This window comes from Triturus cristatus, chromosome 4_2, assembly GCF_964204655.1.
Source record: "Triturus cristatus chromosome 4_2, aTriCri1.1, whole genome shotgun sequence".
Classification (NCBI taxonomy): domain Eukaryota; kingdom Metazoa; phylum Chordata; class Amphibia; order Caudata; family Salamandridae; genus Triturus; species Triturus cristatus.
In genome coordinates, this window is record NC_140586.1 from 317,708,927 (window position 1) to 317,736,875 (window position 27,949).

Below are 27,949 nucleotides of genomic sequence, written 5' to 3' on the forward strand. Positions count from 1 at the left end.
CCCCCCAACGAGGCCCCACCGCCCCATCGATATTACCTGCACGGACCGCGGCTGATTACAATACTGTGAAAGGCAACCACACATGTGTTTGTTATATCTTGAGAGGCCAGATGTCTGCAATACATATTGTTAACAACTCTTTAAAAAAGACTTCAGCCTGAAATGTATTTCTGTCTTACATAATTTTGTGGCTGTTTGATATATCATTCTGTCTGCGCGAGGGACTATTTGACAACTGAAATGTACACTGACTCACCACGCAAAACATTTTATCTTATACAGCCATAGTATACCAAAAGCAACCTTTCTTTGCGTTGTCATTGCTGTGGGGTTTAATTAATGTTTTAGTCAGAAATTGTGCGAGTCGCATATATTTCTTTATCAGTTTTACACACATGTACACATACACCACACACACACATATATATACATAATATATATAATATGTACATGCAATAGGTACATGAAATCTGGGGTCTGTGTGCTTTAGGGGTGAATGTGCATGTATTACCTGCATGAGATAGGGGTCGTTACACATTAAGGGGGGCCTGGACCCTGATATGTAGATGCAATAGCTCCATGTGATAGGGGCCTCTACACAGAATGGGGGTCACTGGACCCTGATATGCACATGCAAAAGCTATATGAGATGGGGGTCTGTAAACTTCAGGAGGGTGAATGTACATGCAATGCCTACTTGAAATGGGGGTCTGTAGACATTAGGGGGTCCATGATACATGTAATACCCTCATGAGACGGGGGTCTGTAGATATCAGGGGGTGAATGTGCAGGTAATATCTGCATGAACTGGGCCATGCATATATTAGGGGGGGCTGAATGAAATCTGATATGTATATACAATAGCTATGTGAGATGGGGGTCTGTAGCCATTAAGGGGTGAATAGACCCTGAAATGTACATACCATAGCTACATAAGAAGGGGGTCTATAGACATTGGGGGTTGAATGGAGTGATAGGTGCAAGTAATTCCTTCATGAGATGGGAGTCAGTGCACATTGGTGGGCGGGGGAGAAGAAGCATGGTATAGACTAGCAGCACGTACATGGAGTGAGCACATCCCTGAATTTCCCCAGGCACAACTTCGGGCATTTGTAGCCCTCACCCCTCTACCATCCTCATCCCACCCCTCTTTGGAGAAGGAAACAGACCATGCAGAAGAGGTCACACTCACCCATCCTCTTCAGCCACTCCCCCTTCTGGACAATGCAGCTGATACCCCCAGGGTAGACGCTCCCCATGAAGTCCCAAAGCAGAGGACTGAATGGGGGTCTCACGGCCCGCAGCTGGTCCAGGTGGGAGATGCAGATACAGATGGGCTTCTCCAGGGGTCGGTCCTGCAGAGAATGGAAGAAAAGGGAGAAATTAATGGTTTAGAGACAGAGGGGGAGGTCAGGACCTTCAGACATTATGTGCAGGATCACGTGATACATAAGTGACTTTAGACCCAGTCACACCACCTCTGTAAATAAACTAAAAGTCTCTAGTGGTAGCCAACAGATTGTGCAAGTTAAAAGCCTGTATGGCCTTCTAATGACACTTACACTGTGACCCCTAATGTATGATGATTTATGTGGAGCACGAGTTGTCTTTTGGCATTGTGACTGTTCTAAAAATGTATCGCTAATGTCACATATTGATGCAAATACCTGAGGTCTGGAAATCTGTTGATTTCCATACCCGTCACATTAGCCATTGGACTTTCAATGTTATTGTTCCTTTTTACTGCATGTTTGAATAAATAGAATCCTTTCCATTTGGAAGTACCACACAGCTCTAATTGTAGTTATTACCCTCGGTCCCGCTTGACACACAGGGTTCCCTTGTTCTTTGTTACTCTATTTCTAAAGTCCTACAGCAGACAGACACTGGCCACAGAGTTTTATGCAATCCTAGTCTGAGAATGCAGACTCACTGTGTAATCTGGGGCATTAGTATCTTTCTTGTGCATGTGAAAGCATCTCGCTGGGCTATTCTGCTCCTAACCCAGGGCTCGTGTGGATTGGAACCCACATGTCCGGTTTCACCCCCATCTCGCACTCTCCTTGCAAAGCATGACAAGCTACCATTTAACCTGGCTGCTTTCCTTTTTTTTAAAAAAAGTTTTGGAGTTGGAACTTTCTAGGCAGATATTACCATGGAAACCCTCACCTGCAGAATGTTTTTACCCTGTCATTTAAATGACAATATATCCAACTATACATACTCCAGGCTGGTATCACCTTGGTAATCACACCCCTGCAGACTGGTTTCACCCTGACGTTTCCATGACAGTGTCTCAACCCACTGGGTGATATCTAACTGTTCTAGCAAAAGGTGTGCCTTATTCTTGAATGACAGAGCATCTGTCTCAGCCTCGGGTGAATTCTGCCGGAAGTCCGCTCCTCGGTGCTCACCTTGATGGTGTAAATCTTCTGGATGGCCTCGGGGTGTTTGCAGGAGGCCGCCAGGGCATAGACCGTGTCTGTGGGGACCCCGCACACCCCACCCTGGTCCAGCAGGCCGGCGATGGTCCTTAGACTGCTGGTGCGATAGGAATCGGGGCACACGCAGGAGTCGGACGCCTCAACTTTCTCCTCTGACTTCGTTTCCTAAAAGGACAAAGAACAGACAAGGGGTGAGACAGCGCCAACTAGAGCTGCCCTTGAGCAGCACATGCACCTCCCAGAGTTAGAGGGCTGAGATATGGACTGGTTATTTGAGAGACACAGTTATCGGAACTGAGTATTATTTTAAGAATAGTAATCGTAACATATTGCATGTATGATTCAAGGTACCTTGAAGAGAGGTAGTCCCATGGGAATCAGGTCCTTGCTGAAAATGCAGTTTCCAAGAGATGCCACTGCTCCGTAGATACAGACGACACTGAAGACGGACAATACTGTGACTGAAAAAACACACAAAGACGGGAAAATTAGACATTAAATTCAATAGTATCAATAACAAAAAGAGGATTGTGCGGATCAAGTTAATGTTAAACCAAGACAGGGGTTCCTTCAGGAGGGATTTCAAGAAGGTAAAAGCACCCAAGACAATAAAATAAAAACATAAGACAGAGATTAATTTTCCCTCACCCTCTGTCTGTATGAAATTACGTGTGGTAAAACATTTAAACTAGTACAGGAACCCCTGTCTTGGTTTATACTTAATTGCCCTGGTTCCTAGGGTTATGGGGCTCACCCCAACTCTTCGCATTATAACAAGGTGATTTTAAAGCAGGAGTGGAGAGACAGATACAGAAACTAAGACATGGGGAGGTCTAGCAAAGAACCAGACACATGTCAGGTTTGTGACTGACTCCATTCAGGCCCTACTTGCATTAAAAATGTCAACTCTAGCAGAGTCTGACACGTAACTGACTGCTTCACCCCTCACAACCCTTCAGAAGCACAGGCTTGTCAGGCACCCTCCAGTCCTTTCTACAGACCACTCCCCTTTAGCCCCCACCACATTACGCATTCACTTGTGATGGCACTTAATAGAAGTTGCCTGTTTAGCGTGTATTAACCATTTCGAGATCACTGACACGCATTAATACACAAGAGAAACCCACAGTGGAGGGTGTCGACTTACTCTCGAGCGGGAGAGGCAGGCATTCCAAGGTGAAAAGCAGGAAACAGACAATCACCGCCTCCATCAGCAGGGCGAGCAGCACCAGCACCACGTTGGCATAGGCGACTGTGGAAAAAGCAGAACAAGATGGCGTCAGAGACCGGAAATGACATATTTCAGAGGTCAGCGGGCGTCGCAGTTGCTCAAGTCTTTAGATGAGGACACTATGATGCCTCAGAACTGTGCATATGGACCATCAAGTGACAGACACCGTCCCATACCCACTACAGCCGGAAGCAGCTGCTGTCTGTCAGGGCACCTGGGCCTCAGTATTCAACAGAGGGATGACTGGACATCGGTATCCGGAGAGACTTACCCAAGGACATCAGGAAGACATTGATGACCAGGAAGGTGACGGCACCAACAGTGAATGCACCATAACTGGTGACGTGGATATTCAGCAGGGGACCTGGACAGGGAAGAGGAGGAGGGGCAGAGGGTTAGTCATGGATGAAACAGAACATAGGAAGGAGCTCTTCCTTCAAAGGCAGGAGATGGCCAGGAGCAGTACAAGGGATGGAGGAGGACCATATACTGTCCAACACCTCACTCATCCAACAGCCAATCATTGTACTAGATAATGGCTTCTGGTGATGTGTAAAACTGTATCTTCCACCCCATCCTGAACAGGTGTGCCCTGATTTGGGGATACACACTTACCGGAGCACCTTATCCCAGTATAAAGTGTTTTCTCGCATGTGTCAGAAGACAAGCGAAAATTAAATTCTGGTAAATATGCCCCTGGGTGCAGGAAATGACCAGTTATTTGAACAAAGGCATTATTACCTCTTGGTTCTTCCCACAACTGGATTATCTACAACAGTTTGTCAATAGTGTATCCAGACCACTTAATGGTTCCATAAGTCATTAGTCCCCTCCTAGTGGCCACCAGGTGCACTCCTCTTCAACCCTTTTCCTTCCCCCTGCCAGTCATCACATATGATCCCTCCCAGGTACTTCTTCAGCTCACTGGTTACAAGGGCCCCCCAGTCAAACAAAGAACTGCATGTGATGTCATCATGAAACTACCTGCATGCATGGCTACTCGAAATTAAACTAATAACCAAAACTACACATCACCCCCACAGCCCCTCCTGGTATGCCTGAGAATCTAAACCACTCAAAAGCTTCATGACACTTGATCCCTAGGACTTTCCTAAATACATTTTTACACATTGTAAAGAATAAGATTAAGAGATCACAAGTTACCTGCGAGTCGTAGCCACGCCCATGTGGCCCAAACAGCAGCAAAACAGAAGGGTAGGACCGGCCCAAATCTTCGCCCTCTCTGGACCACGATCCTGCAGACGTACAACTGGAAGACCGCGCCAGGAATCAGCACCCAAGGGATGGAGAGGTGGGCTCTGGTGGGGTCACTCAGGGACCCCTGGATGGCAGAGAGTGAGGCCAAGCCATTGCAGATGAAGAAGAGGGCATCAGGGAGCTGGCATCTGGTAGTGCTGACCTCCTGGCCCTCCTTAGACCTGCTGGTGACGCGCTTCAGGCACAGCAGCAAGTCCTGGAGCGTAGCTGATGACATCACTTGGGGTCCAGTAGAGATCAACGACTTATCAGTGATGGAGTTAATGAGGCTGGCAAAAGTGGCATAGAGGGAGGTGGCTGTGTAAATGCTGCAGACCACTCCGAAGAAGATATGGGATCCCTGGAGTGGAATCTGTTGGATGGTGGAGACAGTGAGGAGGAGGAAGCATCAATTCTGCAGCACCTCCAGGAGGTCTCTGTTGAGGGACATCAGGCAGAGGATGCAAGCGGCGGCCAGAAAGAACCAGCCCCCCACCATGCCTGCTCGGCTCTTGTCCACATTGTCCCCTGAGAGGAGCACCGTGACAATGAACTCTTCCCAGGACATCAGCAACCAGAACAGGCTGTGGAGTCCAAGCTTGGTGGTGTGGTAGACGTCTTCTCTCAAGTAACTGTAGTAGCTGGCGCAGAGCTGGGACAGCGCATTGATGCTGACCCAGATGGCGCCAATGTAGATGGTCTTCATGTAACCAAAGCAATAAAAGGCAAAGATGAGCGAGGCCACTGCGTCAGCGATGTGTCCCAAGGCCATGGGCTCCGCGTACTTGGAGTTCTTCTTGGTCTCCTCCCCGATGCCACTGGAAGAGGTGCTGGTGGCCGAGCCCAGAAGCAAGACGCTGAACATGGGGTTCCCGAAGCCTGGAAGGACATTCCTCTGGGTCAGGCCCTTCAGGAGCAGGGCAGTGGCGCCATAGAACCCAAACAACACAATGAGAAGCTCCAGGGTCCCGGAGACCACCAGCGCCCACTGTCCAAAGAGCCCCACCGCCTCGAAGACCAATGTGAGGGTGATGGCGCCAAACACGAAGGGCATGACGTAGTTAACGGTGGCCGAACAGAAGGAGAGGATGAAGGCGACGGCGGTGTATGCCACCAGCCCCGCTACTGCGCTCTCACTGACCGGAAGAGGGGAGGCGGCCATGATGGTCTGGCTGTTAGAAATGTTCAGGGTTTGTGTGGTGTTGTGGATGGTGGGGTACGCTCCCAGGACAACACGTGTAGCCCCGTAGCTGCTCCAGAGTGCGGCAAATGCCACAAAAGCGGTGCTCCCCAGGTGATCGTACTTCCGGAAGCACAGGAAGCCTGCAATGAGTTGTGTCAGTCCTCCAATCAGGATGAGATGGACCCCTGCAAGAGATAAACAGGCATTGAGCAACACGTGCGTGTGTGTGTGTCTGTGTGCGTGAGTGTGTACCCCCTCCCTCCAAGTGTCTTATACATGTTACCCCAGCGCCACCTGTAACTATTTGTGTGATCTGCGGTTGCCACACTCACCTGCCAAGATGTTCTCCACCCCTTCAGCGTTCACTTTGGTGTGGAAGGAAAAGAAGTTCTGTAGAGCCACCAGGAAGGCGCTGATGACGTTGGCGAGGAAGCCCATGACGGATGGTTCACTGTAGTACACAGAGGCGAAGCCTTCCATGGTGAGTGGCAGACCTGGGGGACGGGAGAGAGTCCATGGGTAAGAAATTAGCCACAGGTGAGAGGACACAAGAGATGAGATTCGGACAGGAGGTGAGAGGGGTAGGGGGTAAGAAGGAGATGGAAGACGGGTAGCTGGGTGGGTAAGACCCAGATTAGATTGGTGCACGAGGTTAGATGGGAACAGGAGGTGAGACAGGAGCCAGAGGCCTAATATCAGACATGTGAGAGTGGGACAGTGAGTGATATGGAAGATACATGAGAGTGGGACAGTGAGTGAGATGGAAGAGACGTGAGAGTGGGACAGTAGATGAGAAGGAAGACATACGTGAGAATGGGACAGTAAGTGAGATGGAAGACACATGAGAGTGGGGCAGTAGATGAGGTGGAACACATGTGAGAAAGGGACAGTGGGTGAGATGGAAGATATGTGAGATTGGGACAGTGGGTGCGATGGAAGACAGGTGAGAGTGGGACAGTAGGTGAGATGGAAGAGACGTCGACAGTGAGTGTGATGGAAGACAGATGAGAGTGGGACAGTGGGTGTGATGGAAGAGACATGAAAGTGGGACAGTGAGTGAGATGGAAGAGACATGCGAGAGTGGGGCAGTAGGTGGGACAGCATTGAGCTAGGAACCAATGGTAGGAAGGGAGAGGAGGTGAAATGTGAACTGCCAGTGAAAGGGGTGCACGGGATAAGATGGGGGTGGGCAGTGAAACTGAGACGAGGACATGAGGTAAAATGGAGCTTAGAGGTGAGAACAGGAGTTGAAATCTAGCGAAACTTTACGAGGTGACATGAGGTAAGAAGTTAAACGTGAACCAGAGGTGAGATCCACAGAGAGACGGGCAGGCTGCAGATCAGTGCACCAGGGTAAAGTGAGAGGGGTAGACTGCAGAATAGTGCACCAAAGTTAGAGGAGTATACTGTACCGATCAGTGCACCAGGGTAAAGTGAGAGGGGCAGACTGTACCGATCAGTGTAAGGGAGTGTAAAGGGGCAGACTGCACCCGTCCGTGTAAGGCAGTGTAAAGGGGCAGGCTGTACAGTGTGAAGAGGCAAGGGCAGGCTGTACAGATCAGTGCACCAGTGTAAAGTGAGAGGGGTAGAATGTACAGATCAGTGTAAGGCAGTGTGAAGGGTCACACTGTGCAGTGTGGAGTGACAAGGGCAGGCTGTACACACTGAAAGGTACAGGCGTGGACAGGTTGTTCACCGGAGGAAAGTATCACAGAGGGACGGAAAGTTTGTACATACGGAGGGACGGGAGCTCTGTTTTCTGTTCCGGGGCCGGACTCTTGGATGAGGGTCAGTGCTGTCTCTCCTCTGTGAGGGCTGCTCTGGTGAGGGTCGTCTAGCTTCCTGTATCCCAGGGACTCTCTCTCCTTGAGGATATGGTCTGGAGAGACGCCCTGTGACGACTGGTCCAATTTCTGAGGTGTCCTCTGTAAGGGCAGGACTTGCCTCTTGGGGTGATCTATGAGGACCGGCCCTGCCTCCAAGAAGGTGTCTTTGAGGGCTGATGGGTCTCTTCTGTTTATGAGGGATGATCTCTGAGGGCCGGTGTGCGTCTCCTGTCTCTTAAGCGTCCTGTGAGGGCTGGTCTCGTCTCTGAGGGGCACTCTGTGAGGGTCGCTCTTCCTATCTCTGAGGAGTCCTCTGTGAGGGTCGGTCTCGTCTCTTAGGGGTGCTGTCTGTGAGGGCCGGTCTTCTTGTCTGTGAGGGAAGGTCTCGTCTCTGATGAGGCCTCTGTGAGGTTTAGCCGTGGGTCCGTGCGAGGGGCGGTCTTGTCTCGAGGAGTCCGCAGAGAGGGTTGTTCTTGTTTGGAGGTGCTCTGTGAGGGTCGTTCTTGTTTGGAGGTGCTCTGTGAGGGTCGTTCTTGTTTGTGGGTGCTCTGTGAGGGTCGTTCTTGTTTGTGGGTGCTCTGTGAGGTCCTGACCCCTCAGTCAGTAGCTGCTCCTCTTCTGACTGTTCCCTGCTCTGTTCGGCTTTATACACAGAAGGTGGGAGGAGCTGTGGAGGGAGTTAGCCTCACAGCCCTGGAAGGTGTGTGGAATTTCCCCCTCGTCGCTCTCCATCCTCCCCCCGTCACCTCAACCTGTCCGTCCTCCGAGCTCCTCCCACTCCAGGGGGGTCGTGAATGACCCGTAACTTTTATTTATCTTAAAACAAAGTTTAAAATACAGAGATTTATCTTCCCAGGACACAGGTCACCCAATACAGAGTGGAATGTAATAAAACTAGAGGAACCATATGACGGTAGAGCTCGAGAGATGAATTAATATTTAGGTTGAGAAATATATATTTAGAAGTTATTTTTTGCAATAATAATGATGATGGCTATTAATATCATTATATTCAATGCTGGTCTGGGCCACGAGACGGAGTTCCCACAAGGGCAAAGCCTGCGCGTAGATTGTGCTGAGCCCTTCGCCCTGATCACTTATTCACAAGGAGGTCATTGTGGCGACTTAAAGGTGCAGGGAGTGGACCTTCCTCAGGGACAACCTTGTACAATGAGATCGCAGTGGCTGTGCCAGGCTTGCAGGGAGTGGTACAGGGACCAGTGTTTGTTTTTTTTACAGAGTTTTATTTAGCACGAACTTGACCCGAAGGTATCGGGAATCAGAGCCCTTTACACGAGCACCAGTTGCGTTACATGAGGACACATTCACTTTTGTTAGGCAGGGGGAGATTAAGTGATTTCCCCAGAATCACAGGATGTTGAGTGTCCCTAACAAATTAGAGGTGGACGCCCTTGCCGTTGCCGTTCACAAGGAGCTTCACTGGTGCCTTCAGATGTGTGGGAAGTGGTGCCCAGGTAGGTCTTTCACAACAAGCTTCATGTGATGACCACACAAGTGGGGGAAGTGGTGCCCAGGTAGGTCTTTCACAAGGAGCTCACTGTAGAGACATTAGGAGTGGGGGAAGTGGTGCCCAGGTGTGTCTTTCACAAGAAGCTCACTGTAGTGACCTCACGAGTGGGAGAAGTGGCGCCCAGGTGTGTCTTTCACAAGAAGCTCAGTGTGGTGACATTAGGAGTGGGGGAAGTGGTGCCCAGGTGTGTCTTCAACAAGGAGCTCACTGTAGTGACATTAGGAGTGGGGGAAGTGGTGCCCAGGTATGTCTTTCACAAGAAGCTCAGTGTGGGGACCTCACGAGTGGGAGTAGTGGTGCCCAGGTGTGTCTTTCACAAGAAGCTCACTGTAGTGACCTCACGAGTGGGGGAAGTGGTGCCCAGGTGTGTCTTTCACAAGGAGCTCACTGTAGTGACATTAGTAGTGGGGGAAGTGGTGCCCAGGTGTGTCTTTCACAAGGAGCTCACTGTAGTGACATTAGGAGTGGGGGAAGTGGTGCCCAGGTATGTCTTTCACAAGAAGCTCAGTGTGGGGACCTCACGAGTGGGGAAAGTGGTGCCCAGGTATGTCTTTCATGGGAAACTCAGTGTGGTGACGTCACAAGTGGGGGGAGTGGAGCAGAGCCTTGGACGCCTATCTAAGGAGCTCATGTGGTTCCACCAAGGATGAGAAAGTGATACAGGTCCTAGGCATGTCATTCACATAGATGTCTGTGTGGTGAGACCAGGGGTCCAGGGAGTGGTGCAGGGCCCAGGTATGTCTTTCACAAGCAGCTCCATATGGTGAGACCAAGGGTGCGGGGAGTGGTGCAGGCCCAGGTATGTCTTTCACAAGCAGCTCCATATGGTGAGGCCAAGGGTGCGGGAAGTGGTGCAGGGCCACAAATGTCTTTCACAGAGGTCTGCACGGTGACAGCAAGGGACACAGGGAGTGGTGCAGGCCCAGGTATGTGTTTCACAAGCAGGTCCATGTGGTGGGACCCGGGGATGCGGGGAGTGGTGCAGGCGCAGGTATGTCCTTGATAAGGAGCTCCATGTGCTGTGAAAAAGGGAAGCTGGAGTGGCGCTGGAGTAGGGTACGTCTTTCACAAGGAACTCCAGGTGGTGAACAAAGGGGTGCAAGGAGCAGGGCAAGACCTTGTTATGTCTTTCACAAAGAGCTGCATGAGGTAACATCAGGAGTCAAAGCACTGGTGAAGTCCTACATGTGTGTTTCACAAGTTGCTGCATGTGGTGACACTCAACTTGAGAGAACTACTGGAGGTCTAAGGTATGTCTTTCACAAAGAACTCTGTATGATGAAACTTAGTGGTGCAGGAGTTGTGCAGGGCCCAGCAATGTCTTTCACAAGGAGCTTCATGTGTCACACCAGAGCCAGATACGGTAGCATCAGGAGTTGCTGGACTGGGCCCCGGCCACGTATGAGTTTCACAAGAAGATCCATCTGTCACACCAGAACTAGATATGGTGACATCAGGAGTGCCTCTTGACGCATTCCCAGGTTTACAGAACATTATAAATCTGGGAATGTGTCAAACGCCATGGGTGTTATGTGGGAACACCCACCGTAATGCCCATGGCACTCCTCCCCATCACATTGTGAGGCAACGCAGCAACTTTTTTTTTGTTGAGACTTTTATATAGCGCGAACTAGACCTGAAGGTATCAGGGCACTTTACATGAGCACCAGTTGCGTTACAAACTGACACATTCATTGTTGTTAGGCACAGTGAGATTAAGTGATTTGCCCAGAATCACAGGAAGTTGAGTGTCCCTGCCGAGACTCACTACATTTACTTTCTCATACCCACTGTCTCGGGAACATGTATAATTCATAATGCAGATCACATACCTTTCCCCATTGCACTGATTCCTAGTGAGGCTGCATGTCATCAGACAGGTTCCTGGTGGTTTTACACTCCATGGGTCTTTGGTAAGTCTGTACTCCCAACTACGCCCAGGGCGCTCGCTCACCGTCCTCAGTGAGTAGGCAGGAAGTTATCGAAGGAATGACTTGTGAGCTAGTGTGAGGGTTCACCCTCCTTTGGCTCTCACGGTCCACCAAGATTTGTGAAAGGCTGAACTCCCTGTGTAAGGGCTGTGGCATGTTCCTTCTTGTGATCAAGTTCTGGGATTTACTATCTCTGTATAATGGAGGGGGGACATACCTATACCAAGGGTATTGAAAGAAAAGTGTTACTCCACTTTTCACTTTTTTGGTTCTTCCACTTCAGACATCTTCTTGTCAACAGTGCTTCGTGTTATATCATCTGTTGCTGACACGTTTCAGTGCTCCTAAATTTTAGGTTCCTCAGGGTTCACTCATACGATTCTTGTAAATATCATATTTAAGTTCATCAGGCCAAGACTTGGCTTTTTCTAACCGTTCTATTGTGTCTTACATATATTTCACATCGCTTTGACTCTCTTTAGACTTTGGTGCCTCAGATTAAACTGAAATTATTTACAAAGAGCATCTTTGAGAGATTGCTTAGTGCATTGATCTGAAGGGCTCCTTATTTACAGAGCTGATTTCTCCTTCTTGGCTAAAAACAAAATTTATGCGGAGTCCTACCCATACCTAGTGCTGGTTGGAAGCTTTGTTTTTAGTACACAGTAGCAAGTTATTAAAAAATCTTAACCCCTTCAGTGCCCGCCCCTTTCCCCGCCCTGTGCCGGCCGTTGCATTAGCGGGCGGGGTTTATGACGAGCTGGTCTCGTCATGGGCACAGCGCAACCGCGGCCCATGACGAGACCAGCTCGTCATGGGCATTGAAGAGGTTAAAATGCACATAAAATGGATGGAAAAACATTCCAAGAACTAACAGATGACTAGTTCGAGTAGTTTTGGGTGGTTTGTGGGGCTCTCATCAGGGAAATGAGGCCCAGGGAGGACTGGATAACACACAAGATATCCCCGGTTTGAGAGTTATTTGGGCGGATCTTGGGGTTCTCTACAGATCTCAAATTGCCAGGGATTACTGCACGCCACACAGACACCCACACAGCAAATCTGGATGTATCCTTGTAGAACAATTTTGCTCTACAAGAAAATTAATAAAATATTTGAATTTCTCACAGATCAAATATGATTTTTTTGCAGAACAGATTTGCTCCACAGATAAATAAAAACAAGCACTGGCAAAGCTTATAGCTCTGGTGCCGGACACCAGCCTTTTGGCTTTGTCAATGCTTGTTTTGTTTTTTAATGGGTTTTGCACACCTTCATAGTTGGAGAAACTGCTGGCCATCATCCATGTGCTCAAAAAAGTAAGTATTACCATGGTATTTCCTGGCGCTTAACGGAACTCTTGGTGTGTGGATGAGCTCCTTGTGAAAGACTGAATACCCTCCTTCATAGTGAAGTTAGCCAGTGCCAGAACTGGCCTGAATCATTGCCCTGGCATTTTGGTCATCTTTCTGTCCGCTGCTGGGGCGAGTTCTCTGAATCTGTCCCACTGAAAACAAGAAATGGCATCTGCCACTGAGTTGTCTGTTCCTGGAATGTGGCGTGCCCTAATTGCATAGTTGTCCTGCAGCTGGCAGCCGACTAGTCTTCGCAACAGTGTCCCTACAGCTGGGCATTTCGCCGACCCTGTGTTAATGTCCTTTACCACTGCACTGTTGTCTCACCAGAGTGCAATTTGCCTGTTCGCCAGCTGCTGGGCCCAAATTATAGGGAATAACTCAAGCAGTGCTGTGTTTTTTGTTAACCCTGCTCTTTGCCAATTCTCTGGCCATTCTCCTGCTGTCCACGAGGGTCCCAGTATTGCCCCAAAGCCATATCCCCCTGCTGAGTCAGTGTAGCGCTCTAGCTCATGCGCATGTACCCAGGGGTCTCTCCTTATCAGGGTGCCACTGAAATCTGCCAAAAACGGTCCCACTGTGCCAGGTCCTCCTTCACCCCTTGTGTGATACAGACCCTATGGTGTTTCTGTGTCATGCCCCTGGTTAGCCCGGCTAGCCGCTTGGTGAACGTGCGCCCCGCGGGAATCACCGTTGTGGCGAAATTTAGTTTTCCGAGCAATTTCTGCACTTCCTTTAGCGTTGCTTTCTTTTGCTGTCTCATTTGTTTTATGCATTCACGCAAGTCGGCTACCTTATCTGGCGGCAGCCTGCATGTCCCGGCCACGAGTCTAGTTCAATTCCCAGAAAAGACAATTTTGTTGTTGGGCCTTCCGTTTTGTCCTGCGCCAGGGTAATGCCTAACTCCTGCGCCATCTCCACAAACTTGTCTAGGAGGTCGTCGCACTCCTTCGTGCCTGCTTTCCCGATGAACAGAAAGTCGTCTAAGTAGTGCACCCGCCCACCTTTTGTGGCCCTCACCCCCAGCTCCCATTCTAGGAAGCTACTGAAAGCCTCAAAGTGTGCGCATGATATTGAGCACCCCATGGGTAGGTACCTGTCGTAGTAATACTGGCCATCCAGCTTGAAACCCAATACATGGTAGCTGTCTGGGTGAACTGGCAGTAACTTGAAGGCTGATGCTATGTCCGATTTAGCCATCAGGGCACCCTTTCCCTCCTGCCTGATCAAGTCCACCGCATTGTCAACTGATGCGTATGACAATGTGCACTCACCTTGGTCCAACCAATCATTGACCGATTCCCCTTCTGGGTGGGAGAGGTGGTGGATCAGCCGGAATTTCTCCGACTCTTTTTTGGGAACAACCCCCAGCGGGGAGACTACCATGTCTGTCAGCGGGGGGGGGGGGCATTGAAAGGCCCGGCCACCCGTCCTAGCTGCACTTCCTTCTCAACTTTCTCCCTAGCCACCCCGGGGTTGTCCCTCACCGACTTCAGGTTCAGGCTCTGCCCCCTTCGGCCCTTTGTAATGTATTGGAAAACCCTGTGTGAAACCTTCTGCTAGTAGCTGTCTCTCACTTGCTTTGCGGTACCCCTGTAACAGCTGCAGTAGTCTCCTTGTCCTGATGGGGGTGGGAAGCGTCTGTCCTACGCCCCCTGCCCCCTTGCCCCTGCTCAGCAGGGCCTGTGCCTTATTTTCTGACGCCTGTCTTCTTTTTGTTGGCCCCCGGCCTTGTGTTGCATCTGCAGCGGATCGTGGGGTGGTTACGCCCGCATGATCCACAGGCATGCTTAAATCTGCAGGACGCTCCCCACTTACACTCATCTTTGTCGAATTTCTAACACGCTTTATTTGAGACTCTTAGGAATAGCTTAAAACGAGAGTATAAAATTACATCTGAATCTGGTCAGCAGGAAACGGTGGTGGACATTATTAATAACAACAAATAAGGCTGCCCTAGTGGACTTGTGCTCAACATTAAATATTGTTCCACTGTGGGTGCGGCAAGTTCGGTACTTTCCCTTTCCCCCATGCGCCTGTCCGAAACATGTTTTTGATGTACCTCATATTTCTGCGGCGTAGTGGCCTTGGGCTTATGAACAGCTCAGGGAAGCCTATCCTCCTAGCCTGCTCCATGACACAGCCTGGCCAGAGAATACTCAAAGCCCCCTCAAGTGCAATACAATCCTCTAAAAGATGTTGGTTTAAAGTAGGAACGGGACTTGACCAAATTCTCAACCAGAACATTAGTGGTGCTACTGCAATAAGATCTGAAGTATAACCCAGACCAAGCTCTTCGTGTATCATAAAGGAGGGGGTGGAGGTGGGAACAGCAAGAAGTCTACGCAGGAATTTGTTCTCGGCCACCTGCAGTTCATTTACATCTCTGTATCTCCTCCACACATCACAACCGTAGGTGGCCATTGGGATACGTTTTTCTCTATAGACCTTTATTAGGGCGGGTACCGGTTTAGCCCCTAAACTCTTAGCAGAGTCCATAGTGGCACCCGCTGCCCTTGCCAGGATGTTCTTTTTAAGTGCTCTCTGAGCCACCATTGACCCTCTTTCATGAAACAATGCCCCCCAAATAAGGAAAAGTAGAAACTTTGGTAAGTTCTGCCCCCCCTACGGTGGAACTTGCGGCTAATGGACTTCTTACTGCCAATCATCATAGTATGCGATTTAGAAAACTTGATTGAAAGGTCTAAGGAGTCCATGAAATCAATGAAAGAATTTAAAAGACTTCGGAGACCCACATAAATCTGAGTGAGAAACACAGCATCATCTGCATATAATAAGGCAGGAATTAAATAAATTAAGATCAGGCAAGCGCAACGATCAGGAAGCCAGGTTAAGATGGTGCCCACGTTACAGTGGAATTTGGGAGGATTCAAGGCCCCACTGCAGGTGAAATGAGTTAAACTAACTGGAAGCCTATTTAAGGAATCTGAACGAGACACAGGTTATTCGAGCAATTGGATGTAATTACGGAAACCCGCATCACGTCAAATGAGATGGTAAGAGAAGGAGGGGAGAAAGGCGAGACCATGATGTTCTCATAAATGAGGATTGTGGTACTAAAATATAGGGTAGTAACAAGGTCGCTGAAATATCACTTTCTGATGTGCTATTAGAATGCTAAATTATATCAATAGAGGATGACCAAATGTAGCATGATGAACAATGAATGGAGGGGTTGGGACTTTAAGTTTTAACACTTTAATGTGACTTGGGGATTTGAGGAATGAAAGGGGGTGGAAACAACAGATTAAACAAGGTCATATGATTTGAGAAATGAAAGGGTGTTGAAACCGCAGATTAAACTAGATCATATGAAAAAGCATCTGCTGCTATAGTGACCATATGCATGAGAAGTTTATATGACTAATTGAGATCGAGCATAATTTTGAAATTGAGTGTAGAGGGGGATTCGCAGGAAAGCCTTAGGGCTAACAGCAGGATAAGGAAGAAAATGAACGTGCATGAGTGTTTGTATATGGACAGACTGGATGGGTTTGAAGGCAAACATAAAAGCGAAAATAATGGGCAACGGTAAAGGGTTTAGGATTTATGTGATTCTGTGGCTGCAGAGTGTACTGCGTAATTTATCACATTTAACACATAATTTGCAAATTTCAACAGAAAATTTTCTTTCTACCTCAAATAGATAAAAATAATATTTTCAGAGAATGTGCTACATAATTTGCCTTTTCTTGCCACTTGGTTTTGATAACCATGACACATATTTTTGTTTTCCATTGAGCCTAAATCTAGTAGTCTAGACAGTGGTAAAGCTCTGCTGCAGAATACTTTTTCGGGCTGTGATTATGATGATAACACCATATTTCAATGAAAACTATGAAATATTTTCCAAACTTCATGGTTTTACACCACTGACTTTTGCGCAATAAATGCACACACTCACACACACATGACACCTTTCTTTTACAGCTGCATCACAGGAGGATTCATGGTAAGGGTCCCCCTGACAGCAAAGAGAAAAGACAGTTTCTTTTTAAGGGCTATTTTATTTCAATAAATACCAACTCCAATATATTAAATAAGTTAAATACTATATGTAGGTCCCTAAGACTCACAATCTTCTATCAGTGGTTCTTGAAGCTCCTCTCGATTGGGTGGCCAGCACCATCCAGTGAAGTCAATAGTTCTGGTTGTAACAATATGGGATGTCTGGCTCTGACAGTATTCTGTCACACGAGCCTGATGAGAGGTCCGACAGGACCAGACATCCTCAGAGTAACAAAATAAATAGAATTTGTCATCAACATCGGTATCAGCATTAAATTAAAATTCCTTTAAGGACAGAGGGTAAAATATAATATTCAAGCAAAGAACGCAAACAGAATGCAACAGTATATATACATTGGATCTGTGCCCGTGCATCCTGAGGAGTGTGGAATCGAGAATCTGACGCTGTACACATCACCAAGCACTGACTTTCAGGTCAATGCCCTGTTGGAGAGTGAAGGGTAGAAAGCATCTGCATATCAATCCAACTAAAGCATTCTGACAAATAGTATTGTGAGCTGTCTGTAAGAATGTCTGACTCCACTGCCGTCTATAAGTCTATTCTGGCAATGTCTTCCCTTCAGCTCAGGCTCAACGCGGATATCCGGCCTCAGAATGTGATGCTTTCATTTCCGGCAAGTAAAGTGCAAATGGCAGCTGGCTCAGGGCTTGTACGGATGCTGCTGTTGTCAGACGAACAAGACTGGTCGTAGCGTGTGGTAGCCTCACACCTGCGCGTTCTTCACCCGCTCGAACGTCTGCATGACATGGGTGGTGGGGACGCAGCCCTCCCTCACGATGCTCAGGATCCCTGGAAAGGAAGAAGCACAACAGCATGAGATTGAGAGAGCTTGGACAGGTCTGAGCTCTGTGAGCAGCAGTGGAAGGAGAAGAGACAAGCATAATGAGCACGGTGGGGATTGACCCCTCAGGAACCAATGGTTGATTGAGTACAGGAGGGAACCGCCTTCTCACGTGGCATATACTGACTGGAGAAAGTGTGGGGTGTGCGCCCTCAAGGAGACATTAAATGACTGGGACAGGGTGGGATATCATGGAATCAACAAACTGCTAAAACACAGACTCAAAAACGTTCAAGGCAAAATATCTTCCACACACAACTATCGCCCGGCAAAAATGTCGACCTGCAGTAAACTCGCTTTCAAGCACTTGGCCAATAAACTCAGACAGGAGATGGAATAGTAAGTTAACTCTGTATTCCAATATTAGGAAGTGAGTCCCATTGGAATTAGGAACTTTTAGCAGGTCTAATGATCTTTAAAGAGATATTTGTGTATATTTGTGTATGGTCAATATTTTATAAATCTGCATGTCAGAATCTGTGATTGTGAGGTCTCTATTTTCAGATGGGACCAGAGTAAGAAATTTCAGGCATTGGGTAACATGTGCAGGGTGGGATTGTCCCTGAGAAACTATAATGTGAGTTTGGGTGAAAAATAAAGGAGCCCACCTTGGGGGATATTGTCTTACTGAGGGAGGCTCTGGGTCCATGTGCTGACTAAGTCAGAGTGAATTTGTAACCACTATTACTAAATTTGACAAATTAGCATTATGCAATTTGCATCATTTATTCTTCACTGGAGATAACTTTGAGCATTAAATGTCTCCATAAGAGACATTTTTAGCTGATTAAGTCTTGTGCCAGTATCTAACATGACTTTTTTAATGTGCGGTATATACTACCATTAAAATTTCATGCAAGATAAAGGCGAACTGCATTTCACACCGTTCATGTAATTTTAGCGAAAGTTTGTGAAACAAATTATGCAAGATGGTACACCAGTAGTGCAGACTAATGATAAAGAGAAATGCTTGTAACGTTGAAAGTAGGGGTCAGGATTTGGCAGAGGTAAGAAACCTCCAGTGGCATCCCTGTAAACTTTGAACAAGCACTTGGAGTTTTCCTCAGAGGCTCGATAACGTGCATCTTTTTGTTACAAATTCATTCTGGCCCCTTTAGTGTTTCATCTGTCAATTCAGTTTGGGCTTTGTACATATGTATGCCTTGGGACACCAGGAATACACTGGATCAGGACTGGTTTTCCCCAAATCTCATGACAGGTGGGTGGGGAGGGGTGGGGGGCAGCAGAGCCCCCTGTTTACATTCATAGATGCTCCCGAGTCTACTTTGGGAGTAGCAGGGGACAGAGATGAAACAGAAACAAGCATTGGTTGAGACCCACCTTCGTCTATCCTCAGACAGTTCACCACAGTGGAGCCCACCATCTCGTAGGAGTCCCCATCACACAGCACCCCCTCCAGCTTGTGCCGTAGACGCCTGAAACACAGAGAGGAAATACAAAATCACTCATTTAAAGTAATAATTGACAAAGGCTCAGGTGCTGGGGATTAGGGGAAAGCCGGAGGATGATAAACATCTACCTGACCTCAAGCTCAACTGGTCAAATACACCTGTGTTTAATGCGCCCACATTTAGGCTTATGCCAAGCATCTCAAATACATTAAAACATATGCGTGAGATATCACCAACACCCTTTTCCCTCCTTTCATCTTTCAGTAGCACCAGTCCAGTCATATGCTTAAAAAAACCTAAACTCTTCCAAATAGTTCACCACCCATCAATAGTCCCACACTCTTCCTTTCACCTTTCAGAATCTTCAGCTCACGCACCTCCATAATCCTTGCCCCTGCCCTTAGCTCCTAGTAGCCATCTAGTAACTCTCAAACCCCAGGCACCATCTCTTCCGTAGAAGGCCCACTCAAACATTTTCCTGATTTCAGCCCCTGTTCTGAATGAGTACTCACGAGATGACCATGTCATGGTGGGTGCTGTCACACTCCCCACTCGGATTGGCAGAAGTGATGGCCAGAGGGCCGGTCATGTCGGTCAGGTGGGCAGAGATAGTGTGGTCCGGCACTCGGATCATGATGGAGTCTTTGGTGCCCACAATGTCATAAGCTGGTCCAACTCCTGCAGAAGGAGAACATAGCAAAATTAATCAGCAACAAGTCAGATGTGAGTGAGTGAGCATTTGTGTTTGACTGTGTTTATTTGCTCAGCATTATGAACAGAGATGCTGTACAGTGATGACTTCATTTGGTTGTGCTTAATTTGAGCAGATGTTTGAATGGTCTAGCCTCAGAACATCAAGAATTAATTAGGGTCCTTGAATACGTGATTGCTCTAGTTGTGCAGTGGGCACACATTGTCCATTTAGTATGAAAGACGTTCTACTAAAGCATTACAAACAGCCATGGTCTGTGCAGGTAACAGCGGTGGGGCCGCATTGGGGGGGGTGGGGGTTCGAGAGACGATGCCAAGGGAAAATTAAATAAATAATTAATTTTCCCTCGGCATCATCCCTCGAAATCCCCCCCAACGAGGCCCCACCGCCCCATCGATGTTACCTGCACGGACCACGGCTGATTACAATACTGTGAAAGGTAACCACACATTTGTTTGTTATATCTTGAGAGGCCAGATGTCTGCAATACATATTGTTAACAACGTTTTAAAAAAGACTTCAGCCTGAAATGTATTTCTGTCTTACATAATTTTGTGGCTGTTTGATATATCATTCTGTCTGCGCGAGGGACTATTTCACAACTGAAAAGTACACTGACTCATCACGCAAAACATTTTATCTCATACAGCCATAGTATACCAAAAGCAACCTTTCTTTGTGTTGTCATTGCTGTGGGGTTTAATTAATGTTTTAGCCAAAAATTGTGCGAGTCACATATATTTCTTTATCAGTTTTACACACATGTACACATACACCACACACACATATATATACATAATATATATAATATGTACATGCAATAGGTACATGAGATCTGGGGTCTGTGTGCTTTAGGGGTGAATGTGCATTTAATACCTGCATGAGATTGGGGTCGTTACACATTAAGGGGGGACCTGGACCCTGATATGTATATGCAATAACTCCATGTGATAGGGGCCTCTACACAGAATGGGGGTCACTGGACCCTGATATGCAAATGAAATAGCTATATGAGATGGGGGTCTGTAAACTTCAGGAGGGTGAATGTACATGCAATGCCTGCATGAAATGGGGGTCTGTAGACATTAGGGGGTCCATGATACATGTAGTCTGTAGATATCAGGGGGTGAATGTGCAGGTAATATCTGCATGAACTGGGCCATGCATATATTAGGGGGGGCTGAATGAAATCTGATATGTATATACAATAGCTATGTGAGATGGGGGTCTGTAGCCATTAAGGGGTGAATAGACCCTGAAATGTACATACCATAGCTACATAAGAAGGGGGGCTATAGACATTGGGGGTTGAATGGAGTGATAGGTGCAAGTAATTCCTTCATGAGATGGGAGTCAGTGCACATTGGGGGGCGGGGCAGAAGAAGCATGGTCTAGACTAGCAGCACGTACATGGAGTGAGCACATCCCTGAATTTCCCCAGGCACAACTTCGGGCATTTGTAGCCCTCACCCCTCTACCATCCTCATCCCACCCCTCTTTGGAGAAGGAAAGAGACCATGCAGAAGAGGTCACACTCACCCATCCTCTTCAGCCACTCCCCCTTCTGGACAATGCAGCTGATACCCCCAGGGTAGACGCTCCCCATGAAGTCCCAAAGCAGAGGACTGAATGGGGGTCTCACGGCCCGCAGCTGGTCCAGGTGGGAGATGCAGATACAGATGGGCTTCTCCAGGGGTCGGTCCTGCAGAGAATGGAAGAAAAGGGAGATATTAATGGTTTAGAGACAGAGGGGGAGGTCAGGACCTTCAGACATTATGTGCAGGATACATAAGTGACTTTTGACCCAGCCACACCACCTCTGTAAATAAACTAAAAGTCTCCTGTGGTAGCCAACAGATTGTGCAAGTTAAAAGCCTGTATGGCCTTCTAATGACACTTACACTGTGACCCCTAATGTATGATGATTTATGTGGAGCACGAATTGTCTTTTGGCATTGTGACTGTTCTAAAAATGTATCGCTAATGTCACATATTGATGCAAATGCCTGAGGTCTGGAAATCTGTTGATTTCCATACCCGTCACATTACCCACTGGACTGTCAATGTTATTGTTCCTTTTTACTGCATGTTTGAATAAATAGAATCCTTTCCATTTGGAAGTACCACACAGCTCTAATTGTAGTTCTGTGATTCTACACTTATGTTGTTTGGTAGGGACCTATGTCTCCCGCAATACACTATTACCCTCGGTCCCGCTTGACACACAGGGTTCCCTTGTTCTTTGTTACTCTTTCTAAAGTCCTAGAGCAGACAGACACTGGCCACAGAGTTCTATGCAATCCTAGTCTGAGAATGCAGACTCACTGTGTAATCTGGGGCATTAGTATCTTTCTTGTGCATGTGATAGCATCTCGCTGGGCTATTCTGCCCCTAACCCAGGGCTTGTGTGGATTGGAACCCACATGTCCGGTTTCACCCCCATCTCGCACTCTCCTCGCAAAGCATGACAAGCTACCATTTAACCTGGCTGCTTTCCTTTTTTTTTTTAAGTTTTGGAGTTGGAACTTTCTAGGCAGATATTACCATGGAATCCCTCACCTGCAGAATGTTTTTACCCTGTCATTTAAATGACAATATATCCAACTATACATACTCCAGGCTGGTATCACCTTGGTAATCACACCCCTGCAGACTGGTTTCTCCCTGACGTTTCCATGACAGTGTCTCAAGCCACTGGGTGATATCTAACTGTTCTAGCAAAAGGTGTGCCTCATTCTTGAATGACAGAGCATCTGTCTCAGCCTCGGGTGAATTCTGCCGGAAGTCCGCTCCTCGGTGCTCACCTTGATGGTGTAAATCTTCTGGATGGCCTCGGGGTGTTTGCAGGAGGCCGCCAGGGCATAGACCGTGTCTGTGGGGACCCCGCACACCCCACCCTGGTCCAGCAGGCCGGCGATGGTCCTTAGACTGCTGGTGCGATAGGAATCGGGGCACACGCAGGAGTCGGACGCCTCAACTTTCTCCTCTGACTTTGTTTCCTAAAAGGACAAAGAACAGACAAGGGGTGAGACAGCGCCACCTAGAGCTGCCCTTGAGCAGCACATGCACATCCCAGAGTTAGAGGGATGAGATATGGACTGGTTATTTGAGAGACACATTTATCGGAACTGAGTATTATTTTAAGAATAGTAATCGTAACATATTGCATGTATAATTCAATGTACCTTGAAGAGAGGTAGTCCCATGGGAATCAGGTCCTTGCTGAAAATGCAGTTTCCAAGAGATGCCACTGCTCCGTAGATACAGACGACACTGAAGACGGACAATACTGTGACTGAAAAAACACACAAAGACGGGAAAGTTAGACATTAAATTCAATAGTATCAACAACAAAAAGAGGATTGTGCGGATCAAGTTAATGTTAAACCAAGGAGGGATTTCAAGAAGGTAAATGCCACCCAAGACAATAAAATAAAAACATAAGACAGAGATTAATTTTTCCCTCACCCTCTGTCTGTATGAAATTATGGTAAAACATTTAAACTAGTACAGGAACCCCTGTCTTAGTTTATACTTAATTGCCCTGGTTCCTAGGGTTGTGGGGCTCACCCCAACTCTTCGTATTATAACAAGGTGATTTTAAAGCAGGAGTGGAGAGACAGATACAGAAACTAAGACATGGGGAGGTCTAGTAAAGAACCAGACACATGTCAGGTTTGTGACTGACTCCATTCCAGCCCTACTTGCATTAAAAATGTCAACTCTAGCAGAGTCTGGCACGTAACTGACTCTGCTTCACCCCTCACAACCCTTCAGAAGCACAGGCTTGTCAGGCACCCTCCAGTCCTTTCTACAGACCACTCCCCTTTAGCCCCCACCACATTACACGTGCACTTGTGATGGCACTTATTAGAAGTTGCCTAGCGTGTATTAACCATTTCGAGATCACCGACATGCATTAATACACAAGAGAAACCCACAGTGGAGGGTGTCCACTTACTCTCGAGCGGGAGAGGCAGGCATTCCAAGGTGAAAAGCAGGAAACAGACAATCACCGCCTCCATCAGCAGGGCGAGCAGCACCAGCACCACGTTGGCATAGGCGACTGTGGAAAAAGCAGAACAAGATGGCGTCAGAGACCGGAAATGACATATTTCAGAGGTCAGCGGGCGTCGCAGTTGCTCAAGTCTTTAGATGAGGACACTATGATGCCTCAGAACTGTGCATATGGACCATCGAGTGACAGACACCGGCCCGTACCCACTACAGCCAGAAGCAGCTGCTGTCTGTCAGGGCACCTGGGCCTCAGTATTCAACAGAGGGATGACTGGACATCGGTATCCGGAGAGACTTACCCAAGGACATCAGGAAGACATTGATGACCAGGAAGGTGACGGCACCAACAGTGAATGCACCATAACTGGTGACGTGGATATTCAGCAGGGGACCTGGAGAGGGAAGAGGAGGAGGGGGCAGAGGGTTAGTCATGGATGAAACAGAACATAGGAAGGAGCTCTTCCTTAAAAAAGGCAGGAGATGGCCAGGAGCAGTACAAGGGATGGAGGAGGACCATATACTGTCCAACACCTCACTCATCCAACAGCCAATCATGGTACTAGATATTGGCTTCTGGTGATGTGTAAAACTGTATCTTCCACCCCATCCTGAACAGGTGTTCCCTGATTTGGTGATACACACTTACCGGAGCACCTTATCCCAGTATAAAGTGTTTTCTCGCATGTGTCAGAAGACAAGCGAAAATTAAATTCTGGTAAATATGCCCCTGGGTGCAGGAAATGACCAGTTATTTGAACAAAGGCATTATTACCTCTTGGTTCTTCCCACAAGTGGATTATCTACAACAGTTTATCAATAGTTTATCCAGACCCATTAATGGTTCCATAAGTCATTAGTCCCCTCCTAGTGGCCACCAGGTGCACTCCTCTCCAACCCTTTTCCTTCCCCCTGCCAGTCATCACATATGACCCCTCCCAGGTACTTCTTCAGCACACTGGTTACAAGGCCCCCCCCCCAGTCAAACAAAGAACTGCATGTGATGTCATCATGAAACTACCTGCATGCATGGCTACTCGAAATTAAACTAATAACCAAAAATACACATCACCCCCACTGCCCCTCCTGGTATGCCTGAGAATCTAAACCACTCAAAAGCTTCATGACACTGGATCCCTAGGTCTTTTCTAAATACATTTTTACACATTGTAAAGAATAAGATTAAGAGATCACAAGTTACCTGCGAGTCGTAGCCACGCCCATGTGGCCCAAACAGCAGCAAAACAGAATGGTAGGACCGACCCAAATCTTCGCCCTCTCTGGACCACGATCCTGCAGACGTACAACTGGAAGAGAGCACCAGGAATCAGCACCCAAGGGATGGAGAGGTGGGCTCTGGTGGGGTCACTCAGGGACCCCTGGATGGCAGAGAGTGAGGCCAAGCCATTGCAGATGAAGAAGAGGGCATCAGGGAGCTGGCATCTGGTAGTGCTGACCTCCTGGCCCTCCTTAGACCTGCTGGTGACGCGCTTCAGGCACAGCAGCAAGTCCTGGAGCGTAGCTGATGACATCACTTGGGGTCCAGTAGAGATCAACGACTTATCAGCGATGGAGTTAATGAGGCTGGCAAAAGTGGCATAGAGGGAGGTGGCTGTGTAAATGCTGCAGACCACTCCGAAGAAGATATGGGATCCCTGGAGTGGAATCTGTTGGATGGTGGAGACAGTGAGGAGGAGGAAGCATGAATTCTGCAGCACCTCCAGGAGGTCTCTGTTGAGGGACATCAGGCAGAGGATGCAAGCGGCAACCAGAAAGAACCAGCCCCCCACCATGCCCGCTCGGCTCTTGTCCACATTGTCCCCCGAGAGGAGCACCGTGACAATGAACTCTTCCCAGGACATCAGCAACCAGAACAGGCTGTGGAGTCCAAGCTTGGTGGTGTGGTAGACGTCTTCTCTCAAGTAACTGTAGTAGCTGGCGCAGAGCTGGGACAGCGCATTGATGCTGACCCAGATGGCGCCAATGTAGAAGGTCTTCATGTAACCAAAGCAATAAAAGGCAAAGATGAGCGAGGCCACTGCGTCAGCGATGTGCCCCAAGGCCATGGGCTCCGCGTACTTGGAGTTCTTCTTGGTCTCCTCCCCGATTCCACTGGAAGAGGTTCTGTTGGCCGAGCCCAGAAGCAAGACGCTGAACATGGGGTTCCCGAAGCCTGGAAGGACATTCCTCTGGGTCAGGCCCTTCAGGAGCAGGGCAGTGGCGCCATAGAACCCAAACAACACAATGAGCAGCTCCAGGGTCCCGGAGACCACCAGCGCCCACTGTCCGAAGAGCCCCACCGCCTCGAAGACCAATGTGAGGGTGATGGCGCCAAACACGAAGGGCATGACGTAGTTAACGGTGGCCGAACAGAAGGAGAGGATGAAGGCGACGGCGGTGTATGCCACCAGCCCTGCTACTGCGCTCTCACTGACCGGAAGAGGGGAGGCGCCCATGATGGTCTGGCTGTGAGAAATGTTCAGAGTTTGTGTGGTGTTGTGGATGGTGGGGTACGCTCCCAGGACGACACGTGTAGCCCCGTAGCTGCTCCAGAGTGCGGCGAATGCCACAAAGGCGGTGCTCCCCAGGTGATCGTACTTCCGGAAGCACAGGAAGCCTGCAATGAGTTGTGTCAGTCCTCCAATCAGGATGAGATGGACCCCTGCAAGAGATAAACAGGCATTGAGCAACACGTGCGTGTGTGTGTGTCTGTGTGCGTGAGTGTGTACCCCCTCCCTCCAAGTGTCTTATACATGTTAACCCCGCGCCACCTGTAACTCTTTGTGTGATCTGTGGCTGCCACACTCACCTGCCAAGATGTTCTCCACCCCTTCAGCGTTCACTTTGGTGTGGAAGGAAAAGAAGTTCTGTAGGGCCACCAGGAAGGCGCTGATGACGTTGGCGAGGAAGCCCATGACGGATGGTTCACTGTAGTACACAGAGGCGAAGCCTTCCATGGTGAGTGGCAGACCTGGGGGGCGGGAGAGTCCATAGGTAAGAAATTTGCCACAGGTGAGAGGACACAAGAGATGAGATTCGGACAGGAGGTGAGAGGGATAGGGGGTAAGAAGAAGATGGAAGACGGGTAGCTGGGTGGGTAAGACCCAGATTAGATTGGTGCACGAGGTTAGATGGGGACAGGAGGTGAGACAGGAGCCAGAGGCCTAATATCAGACAGAGGTGAGATGGGAACAGGATGTGAGAGTGGGACAGTGAGTGATATGGAATAAGCATGTGAGAGTGAGACAGTAGGTGAGATGGAAGACAAGAATGAGGGACAGTGATTGACATGGAAGACGTGAGAGTGGGACAGTGGGTGGGATGGAAGATACATGAGAGTGGGACAGTGAGTGAGATGGAAGAGATGTGAGAGTGGGACAGTGGGTGAGATGGAAGACACATGAGAGTGGGGCAGTAGATGAGGTGGAACACGTGAGAAAGGGACAGTGGGTGAGATGGAAGACATGTGAGAGTGGGACAGTGAGTGCGATGGAAGACAGGTGAGAGTGGGACAGTAGGTGAGATGGAAGAGACGTGGACAGTGAGTGTGATGGAAGACAGGTGAGAGTGGGACAGTGGGTGTGATGGAAGAGACATGAAAGTGGGACAGTGAGTGAGATGGAAGAGACATGCGAGAGTGGGGCAGTAGGTGGGATTCGAGACAGAATTGAGCTAGGAACCAATGGTAGGAAGGGAGAGGAGGTGAAATGTGAACAGCCAGTGAAAGGGGTGCACGGGATAAGATAGGAGTGGGCAGTGAAACTGAGACGAGGACATGAGGTAAAATGGAGCTTTAGAGGTGAGAACAGGAGTTGAAATCTAGCGAAAATTTACGAGGTCACATGAGGTAAGAAGTTAAATGTGAACCAGAGGTGAGATCCACAGAGATACGGGCAGACTGCAGATCAGTGCACCAGGGTAAAGTGAGACCGGGGCAGACTGCAGATCAGTGCACCAGGGTAAAGTGAGACCGGGGCAGACTGTTCAAATCAGTGTAAGGCAGTGTAAAGGGGCAGGCTGTACAGTGTGAAGAGACAAGGGCAGGCTGTACAGATCAGTGCACCAGTGCAAAGTTAGAGGTGGCAGACTGTACCCATCAGTGTAAGGCAGTGTAAAGGGGCAGGCTGTACAGTGTGAAGAGACAAGGGCAGGCTGTACAGG

General features: G+C 48.4%; 1 protein-coding gene across 1 annotated transcript; it reads right to left on the reverse strand.

Moving 5' to 3' along the window:
• Nucleotides 1-16,786: 16,786 nt before the first annotated feature.
• Nucleotides 16,787-26,244, reverse strand: LOC146833789 (uncharacterized). The gene is made up of 9 exons (XM_085599917.1): nucleotides 24,990-26,244; nucleotides 24,091-24,183; nucleotides 23,736-23,840; nucleotides 22,960-23,069; nucleotides 22,579-22,773; nucleotides 21,314-21,476; nucleotides 19,575-19,740; nucleotides 18,992-19,086; nucleotides 16,787-17,598 (listed from the first exon to the last, which is right to left on the reverse strand). The coding sequence occupies exons 1-9, from the start codon at nucleotides 26,242-26,244 to the stop codon at nucleotides 17,513-17,515; spliced, it is 2,268 nt and encodes a 755-aa protein (XP_085456043.1). The 3' UTR covers nucleotides 16,787-17,512.
• Between the last annotated feature and the right edge of the window lie 1,705 nt (nucleotides 26,245-27,949).